Below are 27437 nucleotides of genomic sequence, written 5' to 3'. Positions count from 1 at the left end.
CCCTCCCTTTGAAACACAGAGCCAGCTGATGTGGGGTTCCTCAAAAGACTCCCTCAGCCCCTACCTCTACAGGTAGCTGCGGATAGGAGCTAATTCTCCACTAAAAAGCTTTAATTGGCTTAGGGGGTGTCTGAAAGTTCTCCCTTGTGTTTTATAAGGTGAAAAGAAACGATGGCTCGCAAGTGCCTTAATCTGTCTCTCATTCTTGGTGGGAGTCAGGTGCGTTTTTATCTTTAAGTTGTTTTTGAAATAGGATTGGAGGTTTTGGAGATGGTGGGATAATGTTTCACTTTACAGGTGGAGCTGCCAAGGGGAACGGGGTGTGTGTCGGGGGGGGGGTGTGGTAGGGAAGCCCCAGAGACACTAATATTAGGCAAGGAATCTGGTGATTTATTTTTTATTTTTTTTATTTACACGAAGCATCTGCAGTACAAAAATGTAAACTTTGATAGCTCATAATAATAGAATAAACTCTTTATGTACAAAAATACATTTTCATATGAATGAAGCATCCTGAATAAATTAAAGTACCCTCCAGCCCGGTGCCTGAATAACTATGCAAGCACTCAGGTTCTTCCTGGAGCAAGCCCACAGTGGTGGGGGTCGGGATCCATAATGCATGAAGCCCACTCCTTGTGTCTCCTTTTTAAGCCTTTTCATTGTATTGTCAGCCGGCTCAAACCGAATTTTCATGCTCGTTTTTCTTCATTAGAGTTCTACAAATTGTAAAATTGACTTTTCACCTCGTCTTCAGGGGCTCATCTGTCCCTTTTCCAAATCACACTGAAGTGGTGGCTGGGGTCAGTTCTGAGCCAGTCACAAAGGAGGTTTTGTGGCGTTCAGAAAGTGCAAAACGAAAGGCCGTCTGGGGGGAGGGCAGGCGAAGCCGGTGCTGAGGGTGGAGAAACAGACCAAGGGGCAACCTCCGCAAGGGTGCTGCGACTTAACAAATGGTCAGGTATCCCCCCCACCAACACCCCCGTCCTTTAAAGCTCCCAGCATCCACCTGGGGGTGAGGGTGGTCCCCCAGGCTTCAGCAGGTTCTCCATCTATTGCTCATTGACTGGGGGAGGAAGAAGGTTTTAACGTTGCCTTCCTTACAAAAGCCTATTGGTATGGGATGAAACAGGGCGTCGTGTGGATCAGGTCTTTGGGCAGGCCAGGGAAGGAGAAAAGTGGGTCGCCGGGACCATAGGCGAAGTCTTCTGGGGCTGAGGGACTACTGGGGTCAGACAGCGGTGACGCTACTGTGGCGCAGGGGGAGGCAGCGGCTCCGGAGCCCCAGGACTCCGTGTCACTGGCTGGGCTCGGGGGCCCAGGCAGGCAGGGGACACACTGCGGAGGCAGGAGGCGCTCCCGGGCACCGCCCGCGGGGAGCCCTTGATCTGCCAGGCGCAGAGTCTCAGCCAGGGCCCAGATGTAGTTGTAGGCGAAGCGCAGCGTCTCAATCTTGGTGAGCTTGGTGTCGTCGGGGAATGAGGGCAGCACGCTGCGCAGTGCGTCCAGCGCAGCGTTAAGGTTGTGCATTCGGTTGCGCTCGCGATCATTGGCTTTGACCCGACGGCTCCTACGCAGGGAGTGCAGCAGCGCCTCAGACCGCACCCGCGCGCGACCTCGCCTCCGCCGTCGCTCCTGCTCTTCGTCCTGAGCACCCGGAACATTCGATGCCCCGGAAATGGTGGGCGCGCTCCTGCGAACTGGCACAGGCAGCCCGGAGGTAGGGGCTAGGGGCTGGGGCCTGGCACAGTCCTCCTCGTCGGTGAGGAAGCTGGACAGGTCGCTGCTGCTGTTACTGCTGGCGCCGTCGAGGTCGGAGAGGCCGGTCTCCAAAGGGGCGGGCATCTTTGCAATGCACAGGACCGACAGACGGACAGGAGGTTTAAAGGGCTCAGGTGTGGGCCGAGGGTACCGCCGTGGAAGCGCACTTACGTTCTGTACGACCCGGGCCTAGTTTGTGCCTGTTGTAGGCGTCAGGGCCAGGGAAGACCGCTGGGACTCTGGGGGGAATAGGCTTGGCCTCCTCGCCTCGCCTCGCCTCGCCTCGCCTGCAGGGGCCACGCGCCCGGCTGGTCTCCCGAGTGATGTCGCCGGCGATCAGATCAGCTCGTGTGAGCACCGAGTGTGGCACACGACCGGCCTCAGGACCCCTTAAGTACAGAGCGCAACAATGGGCGCCCCCCTCCCCGGCCACCTCCGCCCCCGAGGCGGCGCGGGTGAATGGAGTGAGGCGGCAGGTCAGCCCCGTGCGGCGCCGGCTATTTGCATAATTTATGCTCGCGGGAGGCCGCCCCCGCCCAGCCCCCCTCCTGGAGCGTGCCCGTAATTACCGCCGGCCAATCGGTTGTCCTGCCTGCTCTGAGAGCCGGATCAAGCGAGGGAGGCCAGGGCGTCCTAAGCAGGGAAACACAGGCGGAGGCGGGGGCCCGGGGCGATTAGCGGCCGCCCAAGGCACACTCCTTCCAGGGCCGCGCGGATGCCTCTAGCTGAGTTGGGAAGGGTAAGCCGAGCCCAGGCAGAAAGTGTGAGCTGTGCGGCGGGTATTAGAGAGCTAGGGCAGGGGCTGGAGTCTGGGTTCGCATCTCTTCTGCTGGTGAGGGCGTGCGAGTGGTTTCCTCTCTCCGAGCCACCTTCTGTTCCTTTATTTAGACGAAGGGACCCAAGTGTAGCGCTGCACGTATTCACAGATTCCCGGGCAGGGCACTTTTGAAACCGTGAGGGTTGTGATGAGCAGACACCACCAGAGAGGATCAGCAAATAGCCACAGCTCTCAGAGAGTGGTAGGCGTCCCTGCTTCGCCAAGGTTAGTGAAGAAAAGAGCAAGAGGAATCTAAAGTAAAGGTCCAATGAGTTCCCAGACCGGGCTGGGTCTTGGTTGTCCCACTCTGCTCCCCCTGCCCCTGCAGGTACCTCTTCTCAAAGACTCACTAAGTGACAGGGGTCACTTCTAAAACCTTGCTCTCTCCATTTCCAAGAGTCGCCTTGTGCTGCACATTTTGAAATGGTGCCAGCCTCAGGGGCCCACCCCAGGACCAGCTGGCTAAGGGACTTAGCTTCTGGCCAGGAGCGAGATATCCCACAGAGGGCAGCAAGCACACACTGGAATTCCGTCCGCACCTCTTCTGCCCACTTGGTTATAAACTTGCCTATTCCAACAGAATGCCTTCATTCTTCAGGTCAAGACTTACTTACTTTCCTGTTTGCTAGGAAGCAATAGAGCCCCAGGCAGGCTCTTCTCTGCACTTGAGAGGGGATGCTCATTAAGGAGCAAGCTTGGATTGTGGGGCCGGGTATTAAAACAAAAGGAGCACTCGAGGTCCCTCTCCTCCATGATATCTGAGTGCCTGGCCTGCTGTCCTCAGAGGAGGCTCTGTCTGGGACACCAGCACAGCGCCTTGATGGTGAAAGGCAAGGCCTCTTTGCCGATGGCTAGTCCCTGCCCAGCATCTCCTTTCCTCTGCAGCAGCTAGTGTAGATCTATGCAGAAAGCTAGGACACAGTTATAGATAAGGGCTTGAGGAGGAGTTTTGTGAGAAAAGACAGGAAGCGGCTCTAATCAGATTATGCAAGAAAGAGTAGTTGCTGACAGATCCTGGGGGCATCTCGGGAGCCTGAGGGCTGCTGGGAGCTGTGCAAGCATCACTACTCTAGGGCAGACCTACTACTTCTTGCCTCTTTCTGTCCCAAGTCTGGCCTCTGGTGGTCCCAAGTACACTGACATCAATTGGATCTTTTGACGGTTCTGGGCCCTGTGTGTCTGTTTCTCTGGGCTTCCATAGAAATTGCCACAAAGTGGGTGCATTAAATCCACAGAAGATTGACCTTCTGAGGCTCGGAACCCCAGAAGTCCAAAACCAATGTGCCAGTGGACTTAGCCCTTTCCAGTTTCTTGTGGCTCCCGGATGTCCTTGTCACTAATTCATACCTGCAACTATGCATCTCTGCCTCTGCTTGTGTGTCAAGGGTGACTACAGGTCCTTACTTCCTTTGCATCTTCCAGAACTCCTGCTCCAGCTAAGGTCACCTTCTGAGGCTTTGGGGGCCTGTCAGCATCATTGAACTAGACCTCTAGCAAGACTTGAGCTGCCCACCTCTTGAAGTACCTTCCTGCTGGAGGGGTCCAGAGCAGGAGAGCTCACTCTGCTGCTCCATTTGATGATTGGGCCATGCAATTTAAACTTGAGCCCATCAGGCCTGCCCTGCCCTGTGGCCATTTTTTTCCCCTCCCTATTTGTCTTCTAGGCTTACTCTTCAGCTTTCTCAGGACTGTCCAAACAGTCTTCCAAGTGAGGCTTCTGGGCTCCCATTTGCTAGCAAAGCAGGACCATTGCCAAAGCTAGAACCCTGCACTCAGTTCATTGGAGGCAACCTAGACAAGTTGATGGCTTGATCTGGGCTGGATGTTATATTAAGCCTGGGGTTCTGGGAGGTTGGGGGTGACTGGCACTGTCTCCTAATTATTGTTTGGTGGAGGTTCACTGCTAATAGGACCTATGGGGGTTGTTCATTTAACCCCTCCCTGTACCTCATACACACACAACTGAGGTATGAGATGAGGAGGTCTTTTCCCCAGGTTACCCCGTGTGACCCAGAGCTAGTGCTTTTCAATCCCATCTTATGCTTTTCTGTCTCAGCCAACTGGCAGATACATTCTGTGCACCCATTGCTGGCTAGCCTGGGCCAGGTCTCTGAAGAGTGTCAGGCAGGCCTATGGTCCTGGGGAGGGGAAATAGCTGCTGCCTGCGAGGGCAGCCATGAGCATCTGTCTCATGGTGTTGAGAGCATCCTTAAGGAGCAGAGCTGAAGAACACTTCCTAAAGGGAAAGGGGCTGTCAGAGATGGCTTCAGAGTCAGGCTTGAGAGTACGGGGAGAGAAGGGTCGGATGTAAACAGACAACCTAAGGGGGGGGCGGGGATAGAATGACTATAGAGACACATCTGGATGGGCCTTCTGTGGGAAGAAGACGGGCAGCTGTGGTAGACCTTCTTTTTCGTGTCTTCTCTCTGAGCAGGACTATTGTTTTAATTTGTTCCATGTTCACTGATAAAGGACACTGGCTGAAGAGATGGGAAGCAATCATATACTTTTGGCTATGTAAGTGCAATAGCCTGTTTGCCACCCAGAAAGCCATGTGCCCTGCATGGTATAGACCAGAGAGGAAATGTTTTCATGTGCATGTGGCCCATTACAAGCTAGTAGTGGATCTAGGCTTTCTCCTCCCATTGCCCACCTTTACTGCATGACCACGATTGGCTTGACAACATGGATGCCTCCAGCTTGCACTTCCTGCTCCTGTAGCAGCTGCTTCCTCTGTAGAGGAGTGGTGCCCACTGGGTGCTTTTTGTTAGGATGGGGGTGCAACTCAAAGGCCCCTCCTATAAGATCCTCTGAGGGTAGTAGAGCTGGCCCTGAGAATGGGACATGACGACCCAGAGAAAAATGGCTTGCATCTTCTATAAGGGGATATGTTCCTGCTAGGGAGGCGTAGGTTTCTCCTGCCATCTAAATCTCACTCAGCCCAGGAGCACATCTGTGAACACTCCCATTCCCAGAGAGCAATAGGATGGGATATGGGCACACAAAAGGTCCAACCACAGCAGGTGTCCAGGTGGCAAGGGTGCACCAGGTGCTCCGGCCACCTGATGTGTGACATATCCAGCTGCCAATCTTCTGGGAGGTTAAGAGTAGGTGCAACAGATGTCTTAAAAGACTCAGAGCTGTGCCAGGGTTTCTGGTGGGTGGTGTGAGGGAAAGAGGACCTAAGTCTAGGCAGTGCTAGACACCAGGCTCAGGCCTTCGAAGGGGAGGCAAGGAGGCCGTTCTCCTTCCTTGTGGAGAAGACCTTCCTGAGATCAACTTAAGTAATGATGAAACAGGATTTCTACAATAAGAGGAGACAGGGAGGGAAGCTGTCAGGGTGGGGAAGGCATCTGGGGTCTCTAGACATCTTTGATTTTATTTTTCATGGAGAAAGAGCAGATTAGGAGGAAAGTGGTGGTAAATTGTACACAGTTATGCATAAAAATGAATGGGCTCAACACCTAAACAAAAACCATCTGCTCACAAGGCAAGCTTCAGGATTTTAAAATGACAACAAACTATAGTGCTTATAGGATCAGTTCCAGGACTGGAACCAGACTGTCTGTGTGTGTGTGTGGGGGGGGGGCATGCCCCTCAACTCGGTCAGTGCCTCGATGACGTCAATGAAGTATGACTTCACTTGGAGTCAGTATCCACAGCCTTGCAGCCCTTGTTGGAAGAGGCAATGCCCAGTCAAGTGGTCTCTGGGCCACTTGTCCACCTCCTTCTGAAACACTTAAGTCTGACGCTGAACAAACAATCTTTCAGAGCTCTCTTACTAGCAACCAGGGTGGTAGGTTGTTGCTCTGAAATTACAAGTTTGGGGGTGATCATCTGATTGTTCATGGGGAACACCACCACCACATTTCATTATTCCTCATCACCTCTAATTGATTGGATAAAACTATAATCCCAAGTCCAATATATATATATGGACTCCCAGCTACAATTCGTGCCAGGAAAATGGCCCTGCTGCCTAAGGCTGTCTGGGACATGGGACATGGCGATATGCTACACTGAAGTATGGGGTTGTCAGCCATGGTGATGTTGGCAGGTGCAGCCTTGCCTGTAAATCCTACAGGAAGTGAAGTGGTGGAGAGAGCCAGTATTTCTAAAGAAGGCTGCCTCACTCCAATCTTTGTTCTGTTTCTGCAGCTACCTGGGGGTGGGGGAGGGGGGCATTGGTTTTGTGAGTGACACTGGGGGGGGGGGGAGAGTAAAAATCTATTTAGGAATAAAAGGCCAAAAAGGTGCCTTGCCTCAAGAGGAAGGCCTGGGAGGATGGCGGCGTCAGACACGGTGGGTCCTTCCCTCTGATTAAGTACACTGCAGACAAGCAGTTGTGTTTCCACAGAAGAGCAGCAGGGTGGGGCTGCAAAGGGGGAAACAATTCCCTATTTTCTTTATTGATGACCCATGACAGTTGTGGAAGGGGGTGTAAAATGGAGGGGGAAAACGAGGCAGGAGGGGGGAAACAGAGGGGTCTTTCAGTGACAGAGCAAGGAAAATGGCAAATTATCCATGGTTTCCCGAAATCCATGGAGGCCCCCTCGGCCCCTGCCCTGCTCAATACAGTGCCGTCTGTATGCATTTGCCACCTCAGAGTCGTCCGCGTGAAGATTCCCTGGCATTGTGGATTGGCGTGTTTCGTTGTATACAATATGCACAAGTGTGAGATGACTGTGGGTCAATGGCAGCCCCGATGCAAATCTACTTCATTCTAGTGCAAAAAAAATGTCTCCCAAATAGTGTGGGAGAACTTACCGGCTAGAGAAACACTTTTTGCAAGACGTTTTCAAGCTGCAGTGGGACTGGCAAGTCTGTGCTGCTGTGCAGGAGGACAATAAATGCCTGGGATGGTCCAAAGTTTGATGTTTGTGATTTGGACCAATCTAGGGGAAAACAATGTCCCTTTTGTGCCCAAAGGAGAGTGGGGGGGGGGGAGAAAGAAGAGTGGGGGTGGGTAGGGTGGGGGGGAGGGTATAAGGGGTGTGCTGGTTTGTGAGGGCCACAAGGATTCAGGCCCAGAAGCAAAGAGGGAGGGGCTGAGGTGACTACCCCCTCTGCTGGGAGGCTTGGAATCATCAGATACTGGCTGCCAGAGGTCAGGGATTCTCAAGCCGGAACTGCTCGCAGAGCCTTCAAGTTTTTATCCTGGAAGATTTCTTGAAACTACGTCTTCTGGATTTAGAGAAAACTAAGAAAAACCCACAGCCCCGTCTGCTGTTGTCAGCAGGGTTAGTTCTCCAACCCAGGCTATACCTGCCACCGGAAGTCGAGTCACTAAGGCCAGAATTCATTTTGCTACATTTTATTTTTTAATCTGCTTTGTGTGTTTGTAATTCTTAATAATAGCATCTTCATTGTGGAAAGGAGAGAAATATCAACGACACTGGAAGCCTGTGGGTCCCGTGTGGGAACATGCGCAAAGATGCGTGCCGAAGAGGTCATCATGAAATGTACTCCAATGGCTTATGCAAAGAATTCAAAACTAAGGCCTGAAACTGAGGCGCTTCCCTCACTAGCTTAACACTAGCTTAACACTGGGCTACCTAACCTCATGTTAGGTTCCAAACACAATTGCATTTTGTTTGCAGTAATTAAAATGTTTTAATGAGACAACCATAAAATCCACCATTAATTATTTTATTTCAAACACTTCTGCCTCCTTTTGAACCAGGTCTATTTAGAAATAGTTTAGAGAGTAGCCCGCGGTTTTATTCTTTCCTCTGCATTATGCACAGGAGTGGAGAAGTCATTTATAAATAATTACACAATGTTTTGGGTCTTTGGGCTTGTATAATATATCAAAGCGATTAGTACACTTATTGTCCCGTTGTAAATGCTTTTTTCCCCCCTCCTTTCAGTTTCGCTAGCCTTGTCTTCTAGCTAAACCTTTTTCTGGAAACCTTTTGTCTTCTTCATTCTTTTTGTTTGTTACAGTCCAGGGCTATTCTCGGTATTCAAACTCTCGCAGCAGGGGCAAAGAAAGCGCCTTCAGCAGCAACTCAAGTTTTACCATAACTTTCCGTCATTTTCTTTTCTTCTAGTTTTCCCAGACTACCTAGGGGCGATGAAGAATTAAAACATACATGAATTATTGGTACTCTCCTCGAGTTAAAAGGAGGGAGGGAAGCGCCTCATTTTCTATGCCCCCCAAGGGACTGAGCGAGCGGGCAGCGCAAGTGTGTATTTATCGCTTTGAATGTATTGGGGTCCTCGCTGTCGCTGGGCGCCCCCGGAGAGCCGGCGTTTCTCCATCTCTTTTATGGAGACACAAATAAAGATTGGGGGCTGGAGGAAAGGGGTTCCCCCACCCCCACCCCCAGCTTTGCGTCGTTGACCCTCTGGCTACAGTTCTTCCCACGCTCTGGCCCTGGGGGCGGTCAGGCGGGAACGCGCAAACTGACCCAGCGCGCTGTCAAGCACGCGGCCGCAGTGCGGGCCAAGCACCCGGGCACAGTGCGGGCGACCCGGCTCCTCTCGTGAGCGGATTAGGGCCGCACGAGACCCGACTGAGACGTGGCTCTAGCCACGTGAGGACCAGGCGGGCTTCAATGGCCCCCAACATGCTAATCCTTGTTAGCCTATCGCACGGCCTCCTTCGGGTTGGCTGCGGTGGGGAGCGTGCTGCCGGGAACCTGGCGCCGGCTGGGAGCCAGAGGCGACCTTGCCTTACTCCTGTCCCATAGAGGGCGCGGCCACCCCACGCCAACACCAGAGAGGCAGATTAGCCTTAGGATGGGGCTCAAGGATGAATTCCGGGAACACCCGGGCATAAGGACCATGGCGTTAAGACAGGGCGTGAGTCCGAGAAAACAGTGAAGGTAGGTGGAAAACTGTGCCAGGAAAGAAGGCCTCAAGGGAAAGGTGCGTTGAGGGTCTCCCGCTAGCCCGCCCCTCCCGCAGCTCCGCCCCGCCCCACCCCTCCCTGTCCTCCCCCCGCCCCCCCCCCGCCCCCCAGCAATCTGTCTGACTCGCGCTTCTGCATTCGAAGGGCCGCGCGGCGCCGCGATCGCTGAATGGCCGCGCTCCCCGCGGCCCTGCTGGATTTGGCCGCATTTGCATAGCAGGTGCGGATGCTGGTCCATTCTTACTTAAAGAAGTTTTAATATGGGATAAATGACCGGGAATTAGGAGCTGGCATGGGCGGGACTAAAGGAACCGTGTCGCTCCTTTTCTCACCGTATCCTGGCGTGGAAAGAGGAGGGGGAAGGAGAGTAATCAGTCAGATCTGACTTTCAAAGTCCGCTCCTTCGGAAGCCGAGGTCCCTCCCCACACACCAAAGGAGATAAGAGAAAACAGGAGGGGACTTTAATCAATTTGATTTTAGAGTCTGTTCTGCCGCGAGTAAGGCAATAATCCGAGGGATAGTAATACGATTAGCGTGCTAGATCTTTGAGTCAGGGAGCCTGGCGGAGTTGAAAATGTTAATCCTGGCCCTAATCCGCCGGGCTGGCCGGCCTTACCCAGCACCGCACCGGTAGTGGCTGTGCTTTCTTCCTTGAAGAAACGTCAGGCTCGGTCCTTGTCCGGGTTTCTGGATCCCAATGTTTGTCGTCCCTCCCCCCCCCCCGCCCCCGGCCCCCCGCAGAGTGCCCTCTGATGGCTTCAAGTTCTCTGTACTGGGCTCCATAAGACTCTCTTGGGGAAATCGGGTCCCAGAGGCTACTTGGAGCAAAGCTTCAAAGAGCTAGGAACAGGAAGTAGGTCTCCTGGCTTTCCTTCCACAATCCCCCTTAAACTACAGTCCTGAATCTTTCCGAAGGGATAACCTGGTTTTCAGGTTTTAGGGTCTTAGAGAGGAGAACCTGGGCCTCAGCCTTCCGCCTGTCAGATCTACTAAACCGGTTTTTTTTTTTTTTGGAGGGGGGAAGGAGGAGAAATGCTTGGAGTCCAGGGATCTGTTAGGAGCTTCCAAATACAACAGAAGTGTCCACAAGCCTCCCTGGACCCCTGGTTCCATCTTCTTACTTAGGTCTACCCCACGCTGTGGCAAGTTCGTCCTTGGACTCAAGGGGCAGGCCTCTGTTTTCCCTCGTGTTTCTCAATATGCCTGTTTCCCCAGGAAGGCAGTGTGGGGTGCTCAAATGGACCATATGGTATGAAGACGCGAGCCGTGGCGCCCACAGACAATGGAGAGGAGAGGGGCCCAGGTCAGTGGCGGCGCTTGCATTGGGGCAAACCTCCCTTTCAGCCTAATAAAGCTGTTGTCTGGGGGTAATGATGCAAATGCCTGGCCGCTTTCTCGCCACGATAGTCTAGAACGTGATTTGTCATACAATCTGAATCTTTGGGACGACTTTAGACAGAACCTCCCCCAAAGATGGAGATGAGCCATATGTCCGCTTTGCATCAGAAGAGGAGGTGGGGGCAGGGGCTGGAGGGAGGACTGCCCCTTGAGGAGGAGGGGGGGGGGAAGGACACAGTCCTGGATGGGCTGAGTACTGCCTGACCCTGGAGGCTCGTGAGTGGGTGCATTTCCACATTGTTGTACTGGGGGGTGGGGAGGGGAGCAGGCTGAGTCGGGTGGCCATTGCCCCTGCCTCAGGACAGAGGAGGTGCAGTTCTGGGTGAAATGCACACATAGCAACAATGCTTAGAATTCTTTTCACTGTGTCCCAGATGCTAATTGGGGCCATGATAGACAGAGTTTTCTGAGTAGAGAGAGAGAAGCAGGGACCTTTTGACAAGCAGCCTGGGCCCCAGGCAGGTGGGAGCTGGAAAGAGGAGGAAGTCACAAGACAAATCCAGGCAAGTGGGGCAAGTCCCTGGGGAGTGTGAGGGAAGGGAGCCACCCTGGGGTGTATGGTGTGTGACTGCCCTCTGAGCTGTACTTCTTTTACAAAAGGATTGTCTCAGACAGGCTTGTTGACTGCTTATATGCCCTCATTAGAGGGGCGGGAGGGCCATAAGACCCTCACCTGAGTACCCAGTCACTCCCATCCACCTGTTGTAGGCAATTCTGCTGTAATTGCATGTGGCCTTGGGTACAGGCTAGGGTATATAGGCCTGGGAAGACTAGGGGAGGAAACTCCACTTATGTGGCTGTGGGAAGACCGTCATTCCTGCTGGACAGAGACTTCTGTTTGGAACACCCCTATGCTTCCTTACTGAGCGTTGGTGAGCATCTCTCACTGGTGCTCACTAAACAAGCTAAACTCTTTGGTTCCTCAGAATGAACTTTGGTAGAATTCTTCCTCAGTTTGTTAAGACCTTAGAAGTGGGGATAGAAGCCAGGTATGGTGATACACACCTTTGCCTTTAATCCCAGCACTCCGGAGGCAGAGGCAGGTGGATTTCTGTGAGTCCGAGGCCAGATTGGTCTGCAAAGAAAGTCCAGGGCAGCCAAAGCTGTTACATAGAGAAACCCTGTCTCAGAAAAACAAACAAACAAACAAACAAACAACAACAAAAAACAAAAGAAGAAGAGAAAGAGGAGGAGGAGGAGGGGGGAGGATGGATGTTCAGGCCTCTTGCTCAGAAAGAATTTTAGCCATGTTGTAGACGAACAGAAAAACACATTATTCATTTTCTAGCTGCACCTTTCCTTACCACCATGACACAACACACACACACACACACACACACACACACACACACACACACACACAGAGAGAGAGAGAGAGAGAGAGAGAGAGAGAGAGAGAGAGAGAGAGGGAGAGAGGGAGAGAGGGAGTTTATAGACGCAGTAGAGAATCCCCAGAGTCCCAAACATGACCTGCTTTAAAAGTAGCAATGACAGCCAGTGGTGGGGAGACAGTATCTGTGGGGTGGCATCCAAATTCCCTCTAGAGGGAATATTGATTAAGCGAAGAAGGTGCATTCACGTCTCCCCATGGAGGAGACCTTCTTTTCCTCTCCCCTTTTGTGCCCTCAGCCCCTGGCACAATGCCTGCTCAAAGGGTACACCCGAAGAGAATAAATTTATGCGCAGCCACTGTTGCTCACGCGTGAGGGAGGTTCGTGTGTGCATGCATATATGCACATGCAGCCGCCCTTCCTCACACTGGGAGGAGGGCATGGGCGTGTCTAAGCTATGCCACCTCTGTAACCTGAGAGTTTGCCCACAGATTGGTGTCACAACCCCAACTTGGCTGGGTGCTCAGTCCCTGCTGGGAGAGGGCTTGCTGGGTGGGTTCTCATCACCCACTCTGTGGTAGCATATCTCTAGGGGATAGAGAGGGTGGGATGGGAAAGGAGGTGCCGCAAGCACAGAGGGAGGAATCCCTAATTACCCCTGCTGGCTGGAGGAGCTGGGCCAGAAGAGATTGAAAGTCCTGGTGACACTCTCACCTTCTCAGGTCACTCCTGAGGGCATAGGGAGGACACCATCAAGCTGTGCCCAGGCCCTGGCACATGATACCCAGCCCCAGACACCCTCAGCTGCCTTTGCGGACTCTGAGGGAGAGGGGAGGGGGAGTTGCCTGGGTGATAACACCCAGCTCCTCACAGCTCAAAGCCACAAGCTTCTTACCACAACACCTGTTCCCACCAAGCAAGCGAGTGTCTAGTGTGAGAGACCTGGGAGGAGGCTCTCCTGCATCTGGAGTGAGGGGGTGCGGTCATGGGAACCCAGTAGGACCAGCTTTTCTATTGACTTGAAGACTAGGCAAAAATATGTTTAGAAAAAATGGAAACCTGGGGCCTAGAGAGATGGCTCAGAGGTTAAGGGCACTGACTGCTCTTCCAGAGGCTCTGGGTTCAATTCCCAGCAGCCACATGGTGGCACACAACCATCTAGAATGTGATCTGATGCCCTCTTTTGGCCTGCAGGTGTAGATGCAGCAGAACACTGTGTATATATAATAATAAATAAATAATCTTTAAAAAATAAGAAAAAAGAAAAATGGAAATATTTCTAAGTCAACCCAGACTTCCTTATTGCTTTAGCATGCATGTTTTGCATGTCCACTGACATGAGTGCTGGTCCAGGATGCTCAGTGTCAGACCCTCCACTTGATGCCGTAGCATTGTCACTGTCATATCATCATCACCATTACCACCACCACCACCACCATCATCATCATCACCATTATCACCATCACCATCTCCCATATTGATAGGAGTGCCATTTCTGAGGAAACTATGCCCTCATACATAAGCTTGGAAATTATATCTTTTGGTCTGCCATTTAAGATTCATTTTTAATTATGTATGTGTGTGTGTGTGTGTGTGTGTGTGTGTGTGTGTGCGCGCACTGCCTAGTTTTATGTCAACTAGATACAAGCTAATGCTATCTGAAAGGAGGGAACATCAATTGAGAAAATGCCTCCGTAAGATCTGGCTATCGGATGCCTGTAGGGCATTTTCTTAATTATTGATTGATGAGGGGGGGTCCAGCTCAGTGTGGGTGCAGCCATCCATGGACTGGTGGTCCTGGGTTCTATAAGAAAGCAGATTGGGCAAACCATAGGTAGTAAGCCAGTAAGCAGCACCCCTCCATGGTCTCTGCATCAGCTCCTGCCTCCAGGTTCACTGCCCTGAGTGAGCTCCTTTCCTGACTTTCTTCAATAATGGGCCGTGATGTGGAAGTGTAAACCAAATAACCCCTTTCCTCACCAGTTTGCTTTTTGGGCATGGTGTTTCATGGAAGCAATAGAAACCCTAAGACTGTGTGTCTATGTGGGGTATGTGTTCATGAGTATAGGTCCCAGAGTAGGCCAGGAGAGGGCGCTGGATGCCCTAGACCTGGAGTTACAGGTGCTTGGGAACCGCCCGACATGGCTGCTGGGAACCGGACACTGATCCTCTTTAAAAGCAGGGCCATCTCTTCAGCCCTTTCCCTGCCTCCTAAACATGAGGAGGTAGGAAGCAGAAGGTTAAATCCCATGTTCATGGGTTCGGGACCAGCCATTAGTAGAGCTGAGGTAGGAGCAGGGTTAGCTGGGGCTGGAATGTGTGGGAGGGCACCCACCTACCAGCTGCGGAGGTAGGTGAAGTTCTTCAGGGAAGGACTAGGACTTGGTTCCATCAAGAACATTGCTGAGTTTGGAGTTTGTCTCTGTTCTTGTATTTCTGGCGAGAATCGAGAGCTCTGGGGTTTCCGTTTTCATTGAGACAATCCGTCTTTGTCAGTGCTCTATGCTGTGAGGAGACACCATGACCACAGCAACTCTTAGAAAAGCAAGCTTTTAATTGGGGCTGGCTCACAGTTTCAGAGGTTTAGTCCATTACAGTCATGGTGGGAAGCAAGGGGGCAACACAGGCGGACTTGGCAGCTGAGGTTCTGTGTCTGAATCTGAGGGCAGACAGAAGCGAGAGCCACTCAGCAGCACACCTGTCAACTGAGGTCCCATGTCTGCAACAGTGTTTCCACTTAAGAGCTGCTCAGATTTAGACACTGATTTGAATGTATCTTAAATGTTAACACTGCAGCCTTCCAGGGTATAGCCCAACCTTTTGGACTCCAAGAAAACCCTGGTAGAAGGGGGCAGCAGATCTTGCATGCGTGACTCAGTTCTCCAAGTGTAAGGCTGTGTGCTTTTGAGTGGGTTGTGCCCAGAGCATATGGTCATTTCCACAAGTGCTGCTGAGCCCCTGCAATGGGGAAGCTGAGGGCTGGCCGATGTGTGTGGGGGTACTGGTATCCCCACATGTCTGGAGGTCTTCCCTAGGAAGCAGAGCTCAACTTGGAAGGCTACCAGTGTGGCCCCGGTGCAGCACACTTACTCTCTCCGTTGACCCCAGGCAGTTACAGAGTGATTCCTAAGTGCATCAGAGACAGATGGCAGGTGGGAGTGATTGCTAACTAAACAGGGGCCAGTGTGTGTAGGGCCTGCCAGGGAGAGACCCTGGCTGCCTGTAGCTGGGGGTGGCGGGGGGGGGGGGAGCAGGAGAGAAAGCTGAAGGGAAATGCTGAAGCTGCAACTTGAAAGAGGCCAGGCATGGTGAGAGGTACGGGGAGAACATTCAGGTGAGGCCCCAGCAAAGGCAGACTCTGGGGCAGGGTAAAACACTGCAGAGGACTCGTGTCTACTTAGGGAAGCCTTCAGGGGTGAGGCGTAGACACTGAGCACACATTCCACACCACAGGCAGTAACTGATTACTTCCGAGCACTTCAGTGGCACCTAGTGCACAAGAAATCCCATATAGCCCTCTCATTAACTCTACAAGGTGGGAAATCACATTCCACATTGTACAGAGAAGGTAGAGGAAGCTCAGACAGGTGAAGTCAGCTGTCTAAGGGGCCAGCAAACCGGAGGCTAAGTATTCTGTCACTAAATATACAAGAAAACAAGTGAGACACCGCTACACGCTAAACAGGACAGAGGGAAAACCGTAGTGTGGCTTCAGGATATGGGGAGGAGCATTCAGAGAGCGTAGTGGTCATCTTATGAATTACGTCGTCTGTAGAGCCACATCCCACCCTCCAGTGTTTCTCTGCACAAGGGCCCCCTGTGAGAACTGGAGAGGTCTTAGCTGCGCAGAGATGGAAAATAGCGCCACCTGCTGGTTAAATCGAGCATGCCGTTGCCTGACGGGAAAGAATGGCTCCTAAGCAGTGTTTACTAACCTCCTCCTGGGTGGAGCATCACTTAGGTGCAAAGTTGAGGTTCAAGGAGTGGGCTGAGGGGTGGAGTATTGCAGGAGTCTGAGAGAGGATGGATCTGCCTGGCTCGGTGGTTAAGGTGATTTGGGAGTCTGGGCTACATCCCATTGTCCTCTCTAGAAGCAGGGTGTAGAAGTGAGGAGTGTGCGTTGGCTTGAAAAGCTCTGATAGGCTCCGACATTTTTGTTTGTTTGTTTGTTTTTGTTTTTCAAGACAGGGTTCCTCTGTGTAGCCTTGGCTATCCTAGAATCGCTTTGTAGACCAGGCTGGCCTCGAACTCACAGCGATCTGCCTGCCTCTGCCTCCCGAGTGCTGGGATTAAAGGCGTGCGCCACCACGCCCGGCGGCTCCTACGTTTTTGCTTAACCGAAGTGTTTCAAGCTGTTCTCTGCAGTAGAATGTAGGAGGTGAACGTGGCCATGGGGAGAGGTGTGGTAGAACAGCACATGTTAATCCACAGGAAGGGAAGCGTGGGGTTGCAAACAAAAACGGTGAGCGTGATGTTCAGATTCTGATACGGAAGTATCTCTGAGGGATCTGAAGAGAGAGGCAAAAACCAAGCCTTAGAACATTCTCCACAGTGTGCCAGATTATATCAGAAGAAGAAAGGCTATGACATGGCTACCATGTTTGCTTGTCTGTGCCCTGGGGAGCTGACAAATGCATAAGAAACAGATGCCAGGGTGAGGGAGAGGTAGGGGCGGGGAGAGGCCATTTATCTCACAGTGTATCTAGTGTCTTATGGTTATTTTTGTTCCTTAAAAAAAATTATTTCCCTGTGAAGTGCAGGATAGCTTTGAAGTCAAAGTGGCCTTTGACTCTGGGATTGTCTCTTATGTTTTTAATTCTGAATTTTAAAATTAAGTGTGTATATCCCTTATTGAACTTAGTGTGTGTTTTTTAAAATTTATGAATGTTTTACTGGCATGCACATGTGTACCACATGAGTGCAGTGCCCATGGAGGCCAGATGAGGGTGTTGGATCCTCTGGAATTGGAGTTACAGATGTTCATGACACTCCCCTACCCCGCAACCCTCCCACTCCCTGTGTGAATGTGGATTCCCCTGGAGCAGGTAGTGCTCTTAACCACTGAGCCAACTCTCCAGCTCTCAACCTAGTGTTTTGTTTTGGTTTTGTTTTTTGTTTCTTTTAAAGGAAAGAAATACAAAAGGAAAGTAGAATTGCTGACCCTTTGCAGCTCGGCCATGGCTTTTCCCCCTGGGCTTTGCCATGTGTGGCTCAGAGTTCTAGCCTTGAAGAGGGAATTTCTATAGTGAGAACAGGGTGCCTTGTAAGCCTGGCCTGTTGAGGGTGATTCACTTCTTAAGCATTTGCTGATAGAACTGGCGCATCTTCCTTCCTCCTCCTAAGTGTTTGGGCACTATCTCAACTCACGATGAGTCTCTATATAAGGTAGGAAGAGCTGGGACTGGCCATTTGCTTCCCTGCACGCACTGGGTCATCTTTCTCAGTCTTGGCCGTGTGGTTCTGACTAAGTGGCTACACCCCGCTCTTGCTCTCTGTGGCCACTCAATTATCCTGGTTGGCTTTCTTTCCATTTTCATTAACACATGTGCTTTTATGCATTGTCCTGAGCCGAGCTTGGACATGGGCACATCTGGCTTCTGGGACAAAGCAGCTTCTCCCATTTATCACCTTTCTCCATTTCTGTGGAGTAAATTCTCTCATTGTGGCTGATCTCAAGATGTCATAATTGGCACTTGGACACTGGAAGAGGGGACTCAAAAATATCTCCGACTTTTGTCTTTACTGCTCTGTCTGATTAATCCATCCATTTTTTTTTCCCTATCAGGATTCTGTACCTTGCCCACACACCTGAAGCATCTGTCCAGGTCTCAGTATCAAATCTTCCTCACATTTAGTGGCTGAATAATTTCCCATTGGACGGATTCACCCCTTGGTGATTCAGTGGCACTCTGCTAGGTGCCGTCAGTCTGTTGTTACTGCAACTTTACAATGCCTATTCATGTATCATGTTAGATATGTACGTGTATCACAGTAGAGGCAGGGATTCTGGGTCAGAATATACATGTAAAAACTTTTGACTAAGTGTAGCCATCAGCAGTGTTTCTACCAACTTGTCACCAAGAGTGAGTGAGAACGCCTTTCCTGCACCCTCCCAACTCTTCTTAGATATTCACTATTTAAAACAAGATAAAGTAAATTCTGAGACCAAGGCACTTGCCGTCCCCACACTAGGGGCATTGTAATTTGTCCTGTGGGAAAGATAAACCCACACATTGCTCCTTCCAGGGTGAGGGAGAAAGCCACACCAAAGACAGTTAAAGACCCCGTTGAGTCAGTGGTCTGGTTCAGTAACTAACTGGAAGATTGCTAATTTGGGGACAATACTTTCCATTGTATCCGCAAGACAGAGAACCAAACTGGTAAATAAATTCAGAGGAATCCCGAGTTTCCAAGGCAGCAAGGCAAGGATTCTGGGTTAGGAGAGAAGAAATGTTTATGGATGTGGTTCATCAGTGAGTGGGTTCCATCTCTAACAGAGCAAACTGCTGAGGTGATGCCATCGGCCTCAGAGGCTCACTCCAGAGACGAACATTTAATTTCTTTTTTTAATCTTCTCTTTTCTCTGTGTGTATGCATGTTTGTGTATGTGTGCATGTGCACGTGGGTGTCAAAGGTTGACATCATGTGTCTTCCTAAGCACTCTCCACCATACTATTACATATTAATACATATTAATGTGTGTGTGCACCTAAGCACATGTCTGAATGTGTTTATCTCTTTAAAAAAATCAGAAGCTTGAGGTCCCCAAAGCCAAGATGCTTCTACGAGAATGAAAACAGTCATTCATAAAGTTCTTCCATCAGCAGCTTCGAAACTCACAGGAGCAGTGCTGTGCTGTAGAGGAGGAAGGGTGTGTGTGTGTGTGTGTGTGTGTGTGTGTGTGTGTGTGTGTGTGTGTGCATGCGTGCGTGCACGCGCATGCACGACGTTTCTTCTGGAGATTAAAAGTGAGCCTGAAACTGCCAGGACTCCAGGACTTGGGAGAACAAGGGTCTTGTTCAGCTCTCCTTTGAATGGCCGAGCGCTTTCTGTCTCTGCTCAGTGCTGAGATGTGGCGTCTGCATTGCCTAGGAACCCAACAAAGGCCGGCTTGCTGGCTGCTTTGAGAATTTGTAGAATTTTAGCCGTGAAAAGGCACAAAGATTGGTTTCTTCTGAGTCCTTAACTGAACACCGAAAAGGGGGACAATTAGTGGGGCGCTGGGCTGCTGTCTCCCACTAGCTGTGTGTTACTCTTCTGAACCTTAGGTCCCCAAAGCCTAGTGTGGGGGGTCCCCCATCCCAGTCTCCTCTGTCTCCCACGTTCAGAAAGGCAGCCCAGGCTCAGCCCCTCAGGAGTGGAGAGTGTGTGCCTCAGAAGGTGCTTTCTCTGCTGGGTAGGCAGGGCCGTACATGTAGCTTGTTTGGCCTTCTTATTTAACGAATGTCATAATCTATAAAAATGGAATGACAGTGCCTGTATTTAAGACCTATCATTAGGACACACACACACACACACACACACACACACACACACTCACACACACGTTTATGTGACTAACAATTCTGGAGGTCCACTAGCATTTGTTCGGGTCTGGTACGGGCCTTATGGTGGATGACATCACAGTGCTAGGAGGGTGCAGGAGCTCCATGACAAATCAGATGCCAGGAAATATGGCCCAGGGTGGTGGTGTCTTTATAACACTTATACTAGCAGGAATTAGCCAGGCCCCATGAGAACCACATTAACCCGTTCTGATGCTGATAATGCCAGAGATCTAACAACCTTCTTCTGGGCCCCACTTCCTAAAGGTCTGGCCACCTCCCAGCATTGCTACCCTGAGATCCAAGCTTCTTGCTTAGGAGTCCTCTGGGGAGAGACCTCACGGAAACCATAGAGAATAGTGTTTATCCTAGAGCATCCTAATGACAGTTGTTGAGGGGTATTTATTTCTGTCCTCCCCATTCCACTTTGCCTTTTTATAGTGCACATTTCCCTCTGCCTCCCATACATCAAAACCTCCCGTACTCTTGCCAGCTCCTCACCCTATGCTCTGACTGAACAGGGCCCCATGGCTGAGCCACATCTCAATCTTCCTTAGGAAGACAGACGATTGCAAAGGTAAAGGTGGATTATGGGAACCCATTAGATAGCACGGACACACAGTGCCTGTACTCGGAACTCAGCAGGCCCTCCCAGCAGCCCCCTTGGTTCACAGACAGTGAGGGAGTGTGCTTATCTGTGGACTTCTACTTGACATGGCTAGGTTCAAATCCCATTTCTGCCACTTTCACCAAAAGGTTCTAGATTCTTCTAGCCCACAGCTTACTCGCCTATAACTATAAAATGGTTTGTTAAAGAGTGCCTGTTTTAAATGGCCCAAGGATTACATGAAACATGTAACACAGCCCATAATAAAAACAATAAATTATTGAGGCTGGAGAGATGGCTCAGACATTAAGGGCCCTTGCTGCCCTTGCTGAGGACCTGGGTTTGGTTCTCAGCCCCCATGTGGCGCTTCATAGTCACATCATAGCTCCTGTTCCGGAGATCTGACACCTTCCTGTGACTTCCTGGGGTACCAGGTATGCACACGGCGTGCATACGTACATTCAAGCAAACACTCATTCATAAAGAAATGTTTCTTTTAAAAAAAAAATTAACAAATTTGCTGAGAGCCAAGACAGCCAAGGCTACAACAGAGAGAAATCCTATCTCAAACAAACAAACAAAAATACAAACAAAAGCAACAAAATACCGTGTTTAACAAACATTTAAACACACATTTGTTCTTATAGCAAATTATCTTTATTAAGTGTATACATTTTATGTACCAGATACGCTCACACCTATACATACCCATGTGCTGGATACACATTCTCTCTTAGGATTACATCACTTAAGCCATGTCACAGCTGTGTGTAAACACACTCTTTGCTGTTCACACGGTGAGGAGATTGCCTAAGGATCCGTGTCTGGGGACTACCCACGGTTAAGTGATGTGTGACTGATATTGAAAATCTGAATGACTTTACAGAAATCCAGGTTTGGATCAACAGTTGTTGCCCTCTCACCGTGCTGCTCGCCACTCCAGGAGTAAAAGCTCTTAGCACTCAAAGAAGATGGGGTCTTGCATTGTACTTTCCTAAGGTGGGGGCCATAGCTTCACGTGGTAGTTACAAACAGTAGCATGCTTCACGATGACATCGCGTCATACACCTATTCACCCTTTGCCACACGCTCCTGTCCCTCTTCTCCTAATAGTCACCTTGCCTCTTCTTAACTAGGCCACCTTCTACCTTCATTCCGTCTTTCCTTTTGATGACCTAGTGAGTTTGACCAGGGTTGCTTACAGGTGGGTGGGTGAGGGATTCTTTACATGTCACGGGCAACTTGTCAGTGACTACACCACTGGAGAAAATCTCTCTCTCCCTCTCCCAGTGGCCATTCATAGCCTGTAGATCCTCCTCGGGGAAGGGTGGGGCCTGGTGACCGAACGTTGATGGCCCCAGTCTTGACCAGGTCGTGAGCAGTTGCTGCCGCTATGCATGCAACAGCCGTGCCATGCCCGGAAGACAGCATTCCACCCCACTCCATCCCTTCCTCCAGCTCTTCCATTCTCTCCACCCTTTCTTCCACGATGTTCTCTGAGCCTGGGACTTTCATAGATAATATTTTTGTATATATCAATTTTTGAAATGATAGGGTAATTACATTATTTTCTCCCTCCCTTTTCCTCCTTCAGCCCCTTCCATGCACTCCTTTGCTTTGTTTTCAAAATGCATGCCCTCCCTTTAAAAAGTTGTTTACACACGCACTCACATACATGCACCACACGTACACAAACTCCTAAGTTAATAAATGCAGCCATAAGTCCGTATCATGGCACCTGTGTGTATGTGCTGAGTAACCAACTGAGAGGCTGTCCCCTGGTGTCCTGGGTGCCTGGTGCCCTCCGAGCAAACCATCTCAGGGAGTCTGGCTGTGCTCCCCCTGCAAGAGCATCCCATGGGCCAGCTAATGGTTTGCAACCCCCCCCCCCAGGCCCCAAGAAGGGCACGAGATGCTCTCCTGGGTCTCCAGCCGTTCTCCGCCCACCCCTGGCAATGTTTCACAGGGTCGAGGGACGGGCTGGAGTGGTCAGAGGCTGGGGTATAACAGAGTACAGGAGCTAGAACAGACAAGAGCGGAGGCTTCATCTAGGCAGTAGGGAACTCTCTTCTTTTTAGGTAAGGCTTTCCAGGTGCAGCCAGTTGGGAGAGGAGTACGCCTACCCCTGTAGTTCTGTAAGCAAGCCCTATAAGTTCACAGATTCTCTAAAGCAACTGGTTCTCAACGTGTGGGTCGGGAACATCGGAAAACACATATTTCTGATTGTCCTGGGATCCGCGCCCGCCACCCCACCCATCACACCTTTAATTTTGTTACTGCTTCATAACTATAGTTTTTCTCCTGGGCAGTGTCTCGGTTCCTAAGACCGGCAGAATTATGGGTTTCCCGATGGTTCTAGAGGGCACAGCCTTAGAAGGCGGGGCGATTTGTTGTTGGGACTGTGGGAGAGAGGTAGATATTTGATGTCTCTCCCAGGGAAGGAATTTTAACCATACCTAGGGGAGATAAATGATCAGCTCCCACCATTCATAGTTCTTCGTCTAGGATTGAGACCCCGCGAGGTTTCCCATGTTAGTAATGTGTTGTCTTTGTTCAGGTCCTGTTTAGGTGGCCATGTTGATGAGAATTTGTGGGCGTGGCCTCTCTGAGGCTTCTAGGAGACAACCTCACAGCACACTTCCTGTGTCTCTGGCTTTCACAACCTCTCTGCCCAGTCGTCCTCAGTGATCGCCGTAGGTGCAGGGATTGTGTTGTAGATCCCAGCTGGGGCTGGCTTCCACATGATCTCTTCTTCTTGGCATTTTGGTGTCGCGGTTTCCTGTAACGGTCTCCAACTGATGCAAAGAGAAGGTTCTTTGATATGGGTGGGCGTAAGAATAAATATTTAGAATGTAGTTAGGAACTATGCTGGTTTAGTAAAGTGGCAGCTGTGTGTTCACTGGGTCTCCAGAGCCAGGCACGGTTTTCCTCTTGTTAGGCAGGATTTAAGTCCGATTAGAGAGCTGGTGGCCACCAAGGCATGCGTGCCACTACTGCACGCTTAGGAGTATTTTGCCATGTTGGTTGCTGTGGTTCACAGATGTAACGCTACTAGGACTGTGATTTGCTTCCCTCCCGTGGGAGCATGCATGAGGCCACAGAAGCAAGTCCTCAGGGAGGAACCATTTAGCTCAGTTGCTGCTCAGATCCTGGGCCCTGGGTCCAAAGTTCATGGTGTCTTCAGAAACAGGGATGCAACTTTCACCTCTGGATGCAACTGAGGGCATCGGCAATAGCAGGCAACATTTTGGGAGTCTCTTGAGCAACTTTCATCGACAGCCGAAAAGAGGGCATCTCATACTAGCGCTGGGTTTTTGTTAGGTAGTCTGTGGCTCTTGTGAGGGTTGTTTTTGGCCCAGATGAGATACTTTTATTTTAACTATATCTGTGTGTGCATACAAAGACGTGTATGTATTATTTGTCATTTTAGCTGGATAATGACATGCCTTATGGCTTTTCCAGGCATCCTTGCATTATTTCTGAAGACTCATTCCTACTCGTGGTAAATAATGCTATGGAAACACCTCTAGGCAGGCGTTAGTTTCCACGACCGGGATTCTTCCCTGACGACACTTTTGGAAATAGGCTGGCTGACAGGAAGGCTCATGAAGAAGTTCCTGAGGATGCGTCCATGGAGCCACATAGGTTGCCAAGAGGTATTGAACATACAGAGTTCTCCAAAGCTGTCTTCTAACACCCAGACATTGTTTATATTCGACCTTTCTGATGGAGTTCTGCAAAAGTTTTCTTTCTACACTGCAGTCAACATAACACTATGACCAAAAGCAACTTGGGGGAGGAAAGGGTTTGTTTGGATTACATATTCTGAGGAGGCACAGTCCATTGAGGGAAGTCGGGGCAGGAACCCGGAGGCAAGAACTGAAGCAGAGGCCATGGCCATGGGAAGTGCTGCTTACTGGCTTAGTCCTCATGGCTTGCTCAGTTCGCATTCTTATAGAACCCAGAATCCCTTGTCCAAGTATACCACCCATAATAGGCTAGCCTTTCCCACGGGCCAATTTGATGGGGGCATTTTCAGTATTGAGGTTCTCTCTTCCCAGTTGTTGTGGTGGTTTTTTTTTTTTCATTTGGCTTGTTTTTTGTTGAATTTTATTTGGCTATAAAAAAGTGAAATTGAGAACACATGTCTTTGTAACTTATATAGCTTGAATGATTGGTTTCTTCTTGTGTCAGTTATGTGTTGTTTAAAATCACTTTACAGCCTGATCCCAGCCCCCTTCCCCCTCTCTTCCCTGCCCACATGCCCCGCCCTCCATCCCCACCTCTTCTCTGATAAAGCGGGGGGGGGGGGGGGGGGCCCCTATGGGGTACCAACCCACCCTAGCCCCTCAGGTCACAGCAGGACTAAGCACATCCTCTCCCACTGAGGCTAGACAAGGCTGTCCAGCTAAGGGGATGGGATCGAAAGGGAGGCAGCAGAGTCAGACAGCTCCTCCTCCTATTGTTAGGGGGACCTACATGATGACCATGCTGTGCATCTGTTACTTATGTGTAGGGGTCTAGGTCCAGTCCATGCACGCATTTTGGTTGGTAGTTCAGTCTCTGTGAGCCCCATGGGCCGAGGCTAGTGCCCTTGACTCCTTGTCCCTCAATCCTTTCTCCAGCTTTTCCACAAAACTCCCCAAGCTCATCTAATTATTCGGCTGTGGGTCAAACATCACACAGCTGTTTCCATCCGCTGCAGGATGAAGCCTCTCAAAAGACAGCTACGCTAGGCTCCTGTCTGCGGGCACAGCAGAGTACTCGTGATAGTGTCAGGGGTTGGCTCTCTCCCATGTGGTGGGTCTCAGGTTGGGCCAGTCATTGGTTTGCTACTCCCTCAGGCTCCTATGGAGTGGCACCATTAGTAGGTTTGGTCTTTTTAGAGGAAGCGTGTCACAGGAGGCAGGCTTTGAGGTTTCAGATGCTCAGGCCAGGCCCAGTCTTCACCCCCATCCCTTCCTGACAATCCTTTTCCAGTGCCACATCTGCCTGCACGCCACTGTGCTTGATGCCATAGTAGTGGACCAACCCTCTGAACCTATAATCAAGGCCACATTAAATGTTTTTCTTTATCAGAGTGGCTTTATAAGGGCATGGTGTCTTTTCACAGCAACAGAACACCAGCAAAGACACCAAGTGACTCTATCCTGTGTCATGTTGAGCAAAGACAAAGCAAAACCCCTCCCAATGCAGAACTCTTTCTCCTGTGCCTGTTTTGGGTTATAATCCATCAGACTGAGGCCCACTGCTTTCAACCTTGTCACACTGTGTACCTTTTCAAGTTTGGTTACACGGAATTTATTTGTTTTGCAAAACCTCATTGGCCACTGCAAAGTTAATGTAACAATCATTTGTTCTCTACAACTTGACCTTACTGTTTTCCTTTCCTGGGGCCTGGGGGGTGTGGTCTCCATATCTTTCCTAGGATAATCTTCAACTCAGGGATGCAGTGATCCTCCTGCTTCAGTCTTGCAAATAGCTGGTGGGACAAGTATATGCCACCAGACCCAGTGGTTTCCCTCCCTCCTCCTCCCCCTCCTCTTTCCCCTCCTCCTCCCCTGCCCCTTCTCTCCTCTTTTCCCTCTTCCTTCTCTTTCTCCTCCCTCCAATCTTTACTGATTGCACCTCTCAGAGAGAGGCAAATGAGAATGATTCGTCTTAGGAAAAAGAAAATGCCTTGGCTCTAGCAAGGTAGGAATAACTGGCTGATGGATCTGGAGTTCACCACAGATCTTGGTCCTGTGAGGCTGTTTCTCTGCTGTGATTGCATCCTTGTGCCAGCTTTGATCTCAGTTAGGTTCTCTGTTAAACAGAGTTACCATCCAGGAACATAGTTTGACCAAAGCAGCGTAGATTGAAAAATGGCTGCACCAGGTTTTGAGCCCAGGTGTCTCTGCCCGACTCCAGGGCTGTGCTTTTGCCTGAGTTATTACACAGGCCCCTCATTAGTTCCCAGAGATGTGTTTTGCATCGAGGGAATATCCTCCTTTGGGTTTCATGATGAACAAAGTAAGGAACCGGAAGCCATGTTGCCTTTCCCCTTTCCCTTCCTATAGTGCCAACTCCAGGCTGCCCAGGAACATGCAATCTATTAGGTGAACACTAGGTGGCGCTCTCACACCATCTCCAGAATGCGAGGTGAGGGACTAACTTCTTAGTCTACGACCAGGTGATGGAGATGTGTTTATGGAGGTGCTTGTGTTTAGCTGTTTAGCTGATTGAATGCTTTAAAGCTTGTAGGAGGAGGGTCAGGCCACATAAGCAGATATTGGGCAGATGAGCAAGTAGTGTGTGGCTGGAACTTCTGGAGTGCAGTGTGAGAGAAACGGTAGCATTTGGTCTCCCAGTACTGAATCTCCTCTTAGCCCAATTTCCAGGACAGAAGTTCTGTGAGTTTGCTTCAGAATCTGGTCAAAAGGAGAGTGAGTTAGGGGGTTGGGTGTTCCCTCAACAGCACTTCTGCCCTGCAGAGCCCTTGAGCTGTGGAGTGGGGGTTAAGGCAAGATGGGAGAGTCGCATGGACCCAGGGACAGGTCCAGGGGTGGAGGGATGTGGGTCAGCTTCTCCAGGATCTGGATGGGTGAGTCTTACAGTCCTCATGGTCTGAGAACGAGGGAACTGAGCCTTCCAGGCATGCGTAGATGACAGTATATCGTATATCCCTCAGGCTACAATGCACACCAGACTAAATCTAGAGAGAAACCCACTCACTCTATATTCAAGCATCCCAGAGCCTAGGGAGACATAAATGTATGTAGGGAAATGTTACTTCATGTAGCCGGCAATGAGCTGTGCTGAAAAATGAAGGCATCCTCAGGCCTGGCTGGTGGAAATCCTGATGTGGTGGCTCGGTACCTGGATATCCCTATGTAAATGCATTTTGATAAGACTCTGTTTTCTTGACAACAAAGCAAGAGTAGAGGATGGAGAGATGGTTCAGCACAAACTGCTCATGAAGAAGACCCGAGTTCAGTTCCTGGCACCTACATCAAACGGGTCCCAACTCCATGTCAATCCAGCTCCAGGGGGTCCGAAGCCCTCCTCTGGATTCTGCGGCCATTGGACTCAGATGTGCACACCCCATGAGACACAGGTAAAAATAAAATAAGTTCTAACAAAACA

The 27437-nt window shown here is 50.5% G+C and overlaps 1 protein-coding gene and 1 long non-coding RNA gene across 4 annotated transcripts in view; one reads left to right on the top strand and one right to left on the bottom strand.

Annotated features, from left to right (window-relative positions):
• LOC311605484 overlaps positions 1 to 27437 on the top strand; it is a 33421-nt gene extending 5984 nt beyond the window's left edge. The window contains exons 3-5 of one of the 3 annotated variants that reach the window (XR_014781978.1): positions 10648 to 10735; positions 23775 to 23968; positions 27227 to 27437. This is a non-coding gene — a long non-coding RNA (uncharacterized lncRNA). Of the gene's footprint in view, positions 1 to 9109; positions 9406 to 10647; positions 10736 to 23774; positions 24606 to 27226 lie in introns of those variants that run through there. The other 2 variants (XR_014781980.1, XR_014781979.1) reach the window with 2 other exon arrangements.
• On the bottom strand, positions 1108 to 1842 carry NEUROG1 (neurogenin 1; the record flags this gene model as incomplete). The annotated part of the gene is made up of 1 exon (XM_084795322.1): positions 1108 to 1842. The coding sequence occupies one exon, from the start codon at positions 1840 to 1842 to the stop codon at positions 1108 to 1110; it is 735 nt and encodes a 244-aa protein (XP_084651448.1).

This window comes from Acomys minous, assembly GCF_964271855.1.
Source record: "Acomys minous genome assembly, chromosome: 9".
NCBI lineage: Eukaryota > Metazoa > Chordata > Mammalia > Rodentia > Muridae > Acomys > Acomys minous.
Note: the sequence above shows the minus strand (reverse complement) of the source record. Positions and strands in the feature narration are given on the sequence as shown.